The 10986-nt window shown below is 44.4% G+C and overlaps 1 protein-coding gene across 5 annotated transcripts in view; it reads right to left on the bottom strand.

Annotated features, from left to right (window-relative positions):
- Positions 1–10986, bottom strand: part of Mcc (MCC regulator of WNT signaling pathway) — a 379948-nt gene that overhangs the window by 164031 nt on the left and 204931 nt on the right. Inside the window, exon 1 of one of the 5 annotated variants that reach the window (XM_050149265.1) lies at positions 8265–8420. The exons of 3 other annotated variants lie outside the window; for them this stretch is intronic. In XM_050149265.1, the coding sequence (XP_050005222.1) occupies positions 8265–8405 (141 nt within the window). In that variant the 5' untranslated portion in view covers positions 8406–8420. Of the gene's footprint in view, positions 1–1830; positions 1912–8264; positions 8421–10986 lie in introns of those variants that run through there. One more of the 5 variants, XM_050149267.1, reaches the window with a different exon arrangement.

The raw sequence follows: 10986 nt of genomic DNA, 5'->3' as shown, positions 1-10986 counted from the left end.
AAAAAAAAAAGTCATGATTAGTTTGTAAAAGGCTGTCAAACAGCATGCTGTATATGCTCTATGTGAAACAACCCTCACTCTAAACAGTGACTGGATTCATAGTGGCTTTCTGCTTTTAACAGTCCGTACAAGACAGGGACTAGAAAGCTTATGTACTGTTATTGATTGGCCTAAACACTGATTTTATGAAAAGTATCTGTAATATTTCTGGGTAGGGTTTGACTTGGAGGGGAGAAATGAGTGGTCTTGATTCCTCTGCTTTATGGAGAGCAGCAGAGCAGAGCAAACAGGCTTCTTTGAAACACATTATTTGGGGACCTGGTAAGTTGAACTGGTTGGTACATACATGTAACACTGTATGAGGAGCGAAGGCTGAAGACATCCACATTGGGGGAAACTACTGAGATACGTACTAGCCATACACCCACAATGCCCTCAAGTGTCTCTCTTAGGCGAGAGGCGTGAGGATGCACTGAGCATTGCGAAGAGAAGACTAAGACCATCATGCTACCTGCTTCTGTCACAGTGTGAAAACAATGGCCATCTCTCTCCATCATTGTCAGATCCTCTGAAATCCTGTTTTAAGTTCTAAATCATCCTAAGGGAGAACCCAGGAACGGATGCGAGGAACTAAATGGACATTTCTCTGTGACATCTAAGTTGAGAAGATGCCAGCTAGCCTTTCACCTTCCTTTCCTCTTTCAGTCTCCTGTCTCCTTCCAGACTGATATCAGAAGCAGGGTCTGCTACTTTTGGATGGAAAGTCACATGTATTTTTGAATTGATATTTATTTGAAAATTAGTGCCAAATCCATCCCCAATCATCTATGTTATATTTGGCTGCTCCAAATCCCTAGATTACAAGTCCAATTTTAACCATCGTAAAATTCTGTTACTCTCAGAGATGGCCTAGCAGGGCTCTGAAAGTCAGAACCAATTCTCCTCATCTAAACACCCGCTGCTGTGAAACAGGAAAGAATTCACAGGATGGGGAGAGGAAACCTAAATGTACATGCAAGATAGTAAGTAAATTCTCAGGCTAGGGATGGCGCTTGGTGAGGTCGGTATGTTTGCTTTACTAGGCGTGAGGCCTCGTTTAGAAACCTGCTACAGATGGGGAGAGAGAGGTGAGGAGACACAGACCACTCTCCGGCACTGTGAGTTTGTGGGTGTGGGTGTGTGTGGGGGGTGATATTCTGAACCATTTGTCATTAATACAGTTATAACTAAACGTCATTCTAATTGGCACTGGAAAGAATCTGGAGCTAAATATTTGACTCACTGAATGTAATGGTACTTCTCCACTTTCAGAAATTTTGTGATAGTTCAGAAAAAATAACATATGGGGACTAGAATAAAGTGCTTGCCATCCCAGGCATCGTGTTACACATTTGGGAGGCAGAGACAGGCAGATCCATGGACTCTGTGGCCAGATAGCCCAGCCCAATCGGCAGAGGCTCCAGAAAAATGAGAGACATGTATACATACACACACGTGCATACACAGGTCTGCACATGTACTCGCACACTTAAGAGATACCTAAATGGTTTAATTGTTCCTTTAAGGACACAAGATACTCAAACTGTACTATACAATACACTGTCCCAGTGGAAACAAACAAAAATGACAAATAAAACAAACAGAAAACCTCTAAATAAAGCTCTACTTTGACCACAGTAGCTTTGCTTTGGAATGAATCCTCCACACTGCCTTGCATTGCTAAGTCTGAAATCTCCCAAGAATACATTTGAATGACATCAAATGCTGCCGTCCAGCGGAGAAGGCGGAGGTCCGTGCGGTACTGCTACAGCAGCGAAAGATCCAGCTTACCGTGCCTTCCTTTGCAAAATGCTCCTGGATGGAGCAAGTCTGCATCAGATCAGAGTTGAAGGACATGTTAAGGCGCCAAGACAGCGTCCCCTAGATAGGCCTCTGACACAGCCAAGCTCCTCCGAGTTTTCAACTTCCAGTAGAAGAGCACACCAGAAAGCCATGCCATAGAGTGCAGGTATTAAATATAGAAAACAAGCTGAGTTAAAACGGGACTCTTTCTTCCTGCCCATTTCCTCAAGGAAACACGAGGCCGCACCCAGCCTTGTTCATAACAAGGTACTTGTGCGTGGATTCCGGGATATGCAGACTCCAAGAAAACACCAGGCACTAAATGGAGCTGCAGGTCTACAGCAAACGATGAACGACGTTGACTGACTGAAGATACATGAAGACGACGGAAATTCCCCGTGAGAAAAGGCAGAGCCAAGGTTGGTGCAGTTACACTGTACTGGGCTGGATGCCAGAGGCTCCGGGGGTGACCTGTCTTCTGGGAGCTTCCTAAAAAACTCCACCTTAACTCCTGTCCTGCTCCTAGGCTCTGTTCCACACTTCTGGAATGTTCAGGAGCAGATGAGTCTCCTCCCACTGTAAAAGGCGCCATATAACATTCGAAGCAAAAATGGACTCCACTGAAAAAGGAAACCAACCCAGAGAACAACCCGTGCTCTCCTCATCCTCCCATCCATTTCGTGGGTTCTTTTAAAAGGTACATGAGGCAATAAATCAAAGAAGCATCCGTCTCTAAATGAATTACCTGCCTCCCTGTTACTTAGATTCCAATAACCAAACACATGGAGGGCTATCGTTTTACTTGAGAATTAAATCTGACTTGGCCATGCAAGGGACTTAGTTTCTTCAGCTGAAGTAATAGGAACATCTAAAAGCGAATGAGCGGTATATACTTGAATGGAATTTAGCTCTTGAAAACTTCAAATATTCAGTAGTGCCTATAGGTACCAAAGGAGGAAGGGTAAATTAGCTGGCGAAGGTGGGTGTCCTCCAACAGCACAGCACACTGGTGTCTCCCTCGCTACTCATTCGCCCTTTGCATGATGGGAATACATGAGGAGATGCAGAGCCTGCAGAAGCTTGTCTTCACGGCTGCTGGGTCTGACTGCTCCTCCAGAGAGACGACATGGTAAAACGACTTTTGCCACTTGCCCTTTGAAATCAGACCACTCAGGGGGCCATCCCTTCGCTCAGAATCACAGCTGACACTCTGACAAAGTTGGCTCTGACCTCCATGTGCACAATGAAGCATGCTAGCACACGCGTAACCTCACGTACACACTGACAGATAAAGTTGGCTCTGACCTCCACACACACGCTGAAGCATGCTAGTGCACACAGAACCTTCACATACACACTGAAAGACAGAATTCAGTCCTGTGTGACAGCAGCCACCAGGATAGCACACTCAGCCTCACAAACTCGGAAAACAGGTGCTGTGTGGTTTAGGAAGTTGGGTCACAGGCACCTGGTAATTAAGAACAAAATATAGAGTAAAATGCCAGCTTAGGTTTCAATGCCTCTTGCCGTCTAAAGACACATTTTTCTTCTTTTTCTCTTTTTCTTTCTTTTCCCTTTTTGGATGACAGCACGGTTTGTGGAAAATTTAATTCTGCTTCCATCATTGAAAAACCATTAAGCAGCGAAAAGCCACTTACAAGATTCTTAGCATTTTTGCATATTTCCCTCCAGTCTTTGTCCCTATTTCCTATTCAGCAATTAAACATATATCATGAGAAGCCATCTTCATACTTCAAAAAATTCTAGGAAAGCTGCTAAATAAATAAAACCTGCAGAACCTTAAAGCAAGTCTTGGGGCCAGGCATGAAGCACACGCCTTTAAAATCCCAGCACTCTGGAGGCAGAGGCAGGCAGATCTCTGAGGCCAACCTGGTCTAGATAATAAATTCTAGGACGGCCGTAGTTATACAAGTCCCTGTCTTGAACCACCTGCCCCCATCAAAAAAAAAAAAAAAGCAAAAAATATTGCTCACGAAGCTGCCTCATGATTTTGCCATTGTTTGTTTTAAATTTTCATAGCCACTTATTAACACCGAGTTCTAAGTGGAGCCAAAGAGCCAACCTGGATGCTGTGTTTCCAGTGCGGAGCTGCAAGCAGGGAGCAGGCAACCTCATCTTGGCATGCGCAAGGCCTTGGTCCCAGCCTCATGGTGACCGGGCGTGGAGGACGAAGGCCAATGGCTGCCATGTTACAATGGTCTATTTCTACATGTTTGTGAAACGTTTGTTTAGAACTTAAAACACTCTCTGAGGAAATAGCATGAGGGAGAGGAATGTTTCCAATTTACTCAGTAACATCCAAGCAATTTAAACCAAGTGTTTCGGAGCTGAGGTCATCGTACTCCTTTGTGGAAGTGTAAATGACTACGTGTCTACCTGTTCCTTTCTCGTCTTGCCCTTTACCATCTAGTTTGGTTCTGTCTTATAGGATAAGCAACATCGATACAACATATTAATATTTATAAATCAGAGCAAGGTGAGAGTTTCTTTATCGCTGCAAACAGTCTTGCTATGGAGCCCAGGCTGGCCTCCAGCTCATGATCCCCCTTCTACCTCCCAAAGGCTGGGATTACAGGCATGCTCCTACGTCTGGGTCTTTAATTTTTGTTTTTAACCAAGATGCTCCACTCATAGACTATTAGCTTAAGCAGCAACACCAGCATTATTTGTTTCTATGTTAAGAACAAGAGACAGGAAGTAGAGGCAAGGTGATGAGAACATGAGAATTCTGGGAATAGGAAAGCTCAGTCTGCAATCGTGACCCAGCAGCAGAGGAAGCAAGATGTCACTGCCTTGCCGAAAAAGGTACCTAGCCACGTGGCTAACTCAGACAACAATTATGGGCTAATGTAAGCTAATGGACCAATCAGTTTATAACTAATGTAAAAAAAAAATAAGAGATTTTTATAAAAATGTGTTTTGTAGCCCCAGGAAAAAGTCTGTTACAGGACTGCTGTGAAGACTATGAGGCATTTCAGAGGCCAGCTGGGTAGGGGGAGTTGCGGAACCCCCAGATAGCAAAGGGAAAACTTCAGAGTCCTGTGCTATAGCCCCTCTTGTCTGGGGAATACAATGGACGTTCTCTTCTTCATAGGCGTCCTCAGTTCAAGATCCCCGACTTACAGACCTGCCTGCACCAGCACCTGGATTCGTGGGACCATGAGCTCTGGACGCAGGATGTGGACTCGGTCATGACTATAAGGGTACCTGGGTAATAAAGCCCTGATGGGACTTACAGTCTGATACATGAAAACGTAACACATCTGTGGCAAACGCCTCAGGAAAACGGCTGGTGGAGATGGACGCTAAGCCTGAGGTGCTCAGTCAGCACGGTCGGTGGATTCATTTGTCATGCTCACATTTCCCACGGCCAACAGGCAAGTTCTCTCTGGTGGAATCCAAGGATCTGGGAAGACAATGTCCAGCCGGGTCCTGCCAGCTCTGATCACGCCTGGTTCCTGAGCTCCAATGCGGTTGTGGATGACTGGTTCTCTATGTGGAGCGCAGGTTGAGACTCCAGACAAATCTCACCTGGTCACTTACATATTACCCCTCCAAGGCCCCTTCCTGCCTACTTTTCAAGTTTCCACATCTCTCAGTCACTAAGTTGAATCTTCACTTGGTCACAACACAGGTGGCAGAATGCTCCTATGTTCCTTCTGGTAATTAGTCTGCTCCATCTTTCTAATGACTGATGTTTCCTGCCTCTCAAGACAGTCACAATCCCCCTACTCCCCAGGACACTGAGTGGTTTGGCATTGAGAACTTAATGGGAATAACATAGAAAAAGAGAACAAGGCGGCCTTCAATACTATACACAGTCCATGAAGATCACCCCTAGACTTCTACAGGCTGACCTCCTTGTTTGTTTTGAAAACTTCTTTGAAGAATGTTTCTAAACCTTCAACTAACAGGACTCACCCTGTATTAGACAGAGCATCCTATGAGGGGTGTGGAATTTGTATATAAGGCTATGCGTGAGGGCTGAACTAGTCCAGACTTCTCAAGTCAACGGGATGTACATATCACAATGGCCATCATTTCTGCTCTCTCATTTATACAGTTTAGTCACACCAAACAACACATGCCCTCTAGTTTTACTTGTTAGATCAGTGGGACTACCTGCAATGAGGATGGTTTGACGGATAGCACACAGACATCACAATTCCCTTTCCTCCAGGGACGAGTGCCAAGAATTGCTAGGCTTCCAAACTCTGTCTGACAGAGATCTGGACACCTTAATTCACTGACTTCACACTAATTACTGGAGAAAAGTATATAAAACACGAGAATTGACTAGAACGCAAGCCCAGAACCAAAGCTTCATGGCCAGAGGGCTGACAACCGAGTGCACACCATGTTCTGTTCCACAAATGTGGTAAAAACGCCTCTTCTACAGGACTGAAAATGTCCAGGTCCAGACTCAAGACTCTGGAGCGATACATATGCAGATTTTACACAAGCTGTCGTCCTTCAGTTGTGTGCAGCAATAACCACAGAATATAAACCCAAGAAGAACCTACTGGTCTGTGACTAAATTTGGTAGCAGAATTGACTACATAATAATCATTTCTTCTTTTAAGGTTCAACAGAGAAAGGAGAGAGAGAGAGGGGGGGAGAGAGAGAGAGAGAGAGAGAGAGAGAGAGAGAGAGAGAGAGAAGGATGGAGGGAAGGAGAAAGAAGACAGACTGATTCCAACTCACAGAATAAGACATTGGGTCTTGAGGGGGGTTAATTTGACTCAGAGCATGGGGGTTAGGTAACAGGACACCCTTGTTCTACCCTACTGCACTGCTCCTCCAGAACACCACTCTGCCTCTTTTTGGGGGTGTGCTCTACTTTGTTGATCTATGTATTGTTCAGAAATTATTTAGAAATGCTTTTCTGGCATAGCAATAACAGGATTTCCATTATAGAAAATACTGTAGGAAAACCCAAGTACTTGTTGTCTTTTTCCTGAGTGTGAAATACTGGGCTATGACTAAACATGGCAGGTTGACCACATAACCACTTCCCCTTTCCAAGAGTGGCAGGGTGGCAGGAATAGGTAAGAGCAAGAGAATGGGGGGAAAGACAGTTAAGTACTTATTTCAAGAAGTTTTGGAAAGATAAAGTAGACACAATGATTCTTGGTCTAACGTATTCAATTCTGACAAAGAACTGCAGAGGAGAAACCAAGAAAAACAACCTGATCTCACAGAAGCACAAAGAGTTCATATTATAGAGATTGTGTGTCCCAACATAGAGGGACAAGGGGAAATTGACATTTAGTGAGAAAAAGACACCGAGGTTCCTGGTCTCTCTTTTAATTCTTGACATTCATTAAGAGTATCATCCTTGCCGGACAGTGGTGGCACACACCTTTAATTCCAGCACTCAGGAGGCAGAGCCAGGTGGATCTCTGAGTTTGAGGCCAACCTGGTGTACAGAGCAAGTTCCAGGACAGACTCCAAAACTACAAAAATCCTGTCTCAATAAATAAATAAATAAATAAATAAATAAATAAATAAATAAAATAAACAACAACAACAACAAAAGAATATCATCCTATCAAGGTGACCACCTTCCCTAAATCCCAGAGAAGCACGGACACAGTGAGTTTGAAAACCATAGACACCGGAAGCTTTGAATTGGGGTGGGATGGGACGCATTAGACAAAATATGAACTCTGAATCACAATGCTTTTATCAGTTGGTTTTCTGTTACTAAAACAAAATACCTGAAGCTAGATAATCATTTCTAAAAGGCTTATTTAACTTCTGGTTCTGCAGGTTCAAAGCATGCAACCAAGTCAGTGCCGATGTCATGGTGATGACACCTTAACAGCAGGAATGCGTGAGAGGGGGGTCAGCACAGTGCCAGAGAGAGCTCTCTGGCGGCTCCAGAACGGTCAGCCTTTCTCTGTGTAATGACCTTCTCCTGGAAACTAACCCAAGGTCCTGTGAGGACTACCTTCATATCATCGAAGGCCATGCTCTTCAAGCCCCACCAGCGCCGACATCTTAAAGGTCCATCCCATCGTGACCCCGACACACTGGGGATGAAATCTTAACAGCTTACCCTTAGGAACAACATATCCCAACCACAACAGGACCTGTGGCTCTTTTCCCCCTCCAAACTGTTGTTGCCCTCAGTGCCTAAGAGAGCAGACACCTTCAGAGAGGGATATTTGAGAACACTTGAAAGCAGAAAACATCCCCCGTTACTGTGTGGATGTGGAATGGCTAGAAGCTCGGCTCCCAAGCCCACCTGTAGCCTGGTGCTTTAGGTGGAAGGAAACGACTCAATACCATACCCACAAATTCCTCCCACAGGAAAGAAAACAAATCGAGTAACTGGAAAATGAAAGTTTCCCCTGATAAACTACACCTAATGCCTTTTTCTTTTCCCTGTTTATTACCCTTTTCTGGGACTGATCCCCCAACATGCATGACAACCTTTGACACGTTGTTCCACTCTTGCTGGCTTCGGCTTTAACTGGAGCTTTTCTGTTTCTCCCATCCACCCAGCTCCCAGCTGGTGTGCTGGGGACTTTGTCCATGGTGCCGTGCAGTGATCAGAATCCACTGCAAGTCAACACCTACCTGGCAACGGCACCCAGTGCCAGGGTTGCTTCTCCAGTACAGGCAGAAACAGCTTGCAAATGCGTGATTAAGTATTGCACTGGAAAGAACATATGGAAATGCTCAACTTATCTAAATCTAAATGATTGGTTCTAATAGATATGGCTTACCTAGTAAATTAATTTCTTAGTGGGAACATGCTTTTCTCACCCTCAAACAACTATGTAATGGAAATACAAGGCTGGTCTTAATTAGTAATACATGTGAAACATGGGGCGGTCATCTACACTTTCAAGAAATACACACACGTACATATATTCTAAATAGTTGAGTATAATTTACTCATAGACCTACACACTAAAGCCAGCAGGAATAAATACAATCTGTTTTGGTCTTTCTGTTGTTTCCCTTTGAACAACTGAAGGAAATACTCTGGATTATATAATACTTGATACGAATCTCTGGAATTAGAACAAGAATGTGTTTAGCATGTGCTGTGAAGTTCAACTTATATGTCTCGAAACTTCAGAAGTCCCAGCTTAAAAAGAAAACCTTTAAATAACATTTCTAAATATGACATTTGGTTACTCGGAATATCTCTTGTGACTGAGAATTTATGTAGTCTGCGAGAGAAAATGTCAGACTCTAAAAGGAAACACAACTAGCGTGAATTCACTTTTCCTCTCCTCATAGAGAAGAGATTTTACTCAGCTGGGCTGCCGACATCTCCCCATGGATGCTGGAAGTAAAGACAGCTAACATTAAGAAGATCCCTAAGGTTAGGACAGCCACGTTGTCCTCCGGTACCCTCCACAAACTCTGCACCTCTAGATTCCCATCAGCAGAGACACACACTCAAATACACTTGAAAGACAATCACTAAAACATTAAATCTGTCAGAAAACCCCGGCTCTGTTATTGTTCTATGCCCACCAAATGCTGGCCACAAATACAAACAAACTAAAATTGAAAAGTCAATGTAAGTCTAAAATACACACCCAAACCTAAAGAAAACACTCTGCATAGCTCGTTCTTCTTCAATCCTCATATAAAGTAGTACCCCCATCCCAGGGGAGGCTCAACCCAACCCCACCCTTGAGGAGCAAACCAAAGAAGCCTCATCTTTGCTTTCTCCCAGTCATCTACAGTATTGTTACCCATCTGAATACTTTAATCTCCAAAAGATATCAGCAATCCAACTGGTCAGACCCAAAGTGTGATGGGGTTAGGGTTGAGCCCCGGCAGCAATCTGTTTGCAATAATCAAGGGTGTAGAGGCAACAAGAAAAGTTCCACCAGGTGATGGGAGATTTGGAATCCTAGTGAGGGGCTGGGAAGCTATGCTCTTGCTCAGCAGCCTGTCCAGGACTATGCAGTTTCTCTAGGTTATAGGAACAAATGCCTCACAAAACCCCAGCCTTGTATTTCCTCCCTTATGTCTGCCTCTCCCCCAACATAAAGGAAAATCCAAAGGGATTTAAGTCACAAAGAATTCCTACAGAGGCAATTTAAACCCATTCAATCACAGCCACTGTCACTTGGAAATGGGGGGGGGGGTCACCAGGAATAAGGGGCCAACAGTGTAATCAGCGTCTAATGGGATCAGAAAATGTCTAGATGTCTGGGCTTCATGTGACAGAGGCCAAGGAGGACAGGAGTTACTTCAGAGATTTGGAAAGATCTTGTTTAAAAGGCTTTTTGAGATAAGATCCTGGTCGCATGCATTTCCCAGAGGAAAGATACCGAACAAAAGAGAACCAAGTCTTGGTCGAAAAGACAGAAATTTCAATTTAATAATAGAAGATGGTTTACTGGCAGAACATTCGATAAACAATGCAAAGAAAATGACATTTAGCCAGAATTTCCAGACTGTCAGCAAACCAAGATCCTAGGAGCTTTAAGACTCCTAAAATGGAATGTCACATGCTGGGTCCAGAGAACACAGACTTGCTGCAAACAAACCCTCACCCGCTGGCATATTATTTTAATGGGTAAATTGAAAAGCACATTCTTCCAAAAGCAAGCTCTCATGAGAAGTGAAGTCTCTTCTTGATGAGAAGGAAAGGGATGATGTAAAGCGAAGCTCTGGCCCTGCTCAGTAGAGAAGGGGAAGTGATGGGATTTTGTGAGCACTTAGGGAATTCAGCAATAGTTTCCAGACGAGAGAGAGAGAGAGAGAGAGAGAGAGAGAGAGAGAGAGAGAGAGAGAGAGAGAGNTGTGTTTGGGGATGGGATGGGATGAACGTGACTTGAGGGAGATCAGGAAAGCCCAGAAACCCTCTGGTAAGTGGCTCAGTCAGGCATCTAGAAAAGTGCAAAGGAGGCGGCTCTACAGATGCAGGCCGAGGCTGTGAGCCAAGCAGATGAATCCTAAGGAGGGATGTCGCCTGTGGGCTCCAGTTGCCAGCTTTTCATTCATTCTGTAAAGCGGTCTCATCACTCCCGTGGGTACGGCTGGGAAAACACCCTCCTGCTACAGCTTGTGAGTTCTGGGGTACGTTCATTAAGTTCCAGGGTGCTCTGTAGACCTCTCGCTGCCTCATCCTCTAAATGGGAAGGC

Source organism: Alexandromys fortis, unplaced genomic scaffold (assembly GCF_014885135.2).
Source record: "Alexandromys fortis isolate MF-2015 unplaced genomic scaffold, M_Fortis_MF-2015_v1.1 scaffold_60, whole genome shotgun sequence".
Lineage (NCBI taxonomy): Eukaryota > Metazoa > Chordata > Mammalia > Rodentia > Cricetidae > Alexandromys > Alexandromys fortis.
Note: the sequence above shows the minus strand (reverse complement) of the source record. Positions and strands in the feature narration are given on the sequence as shown.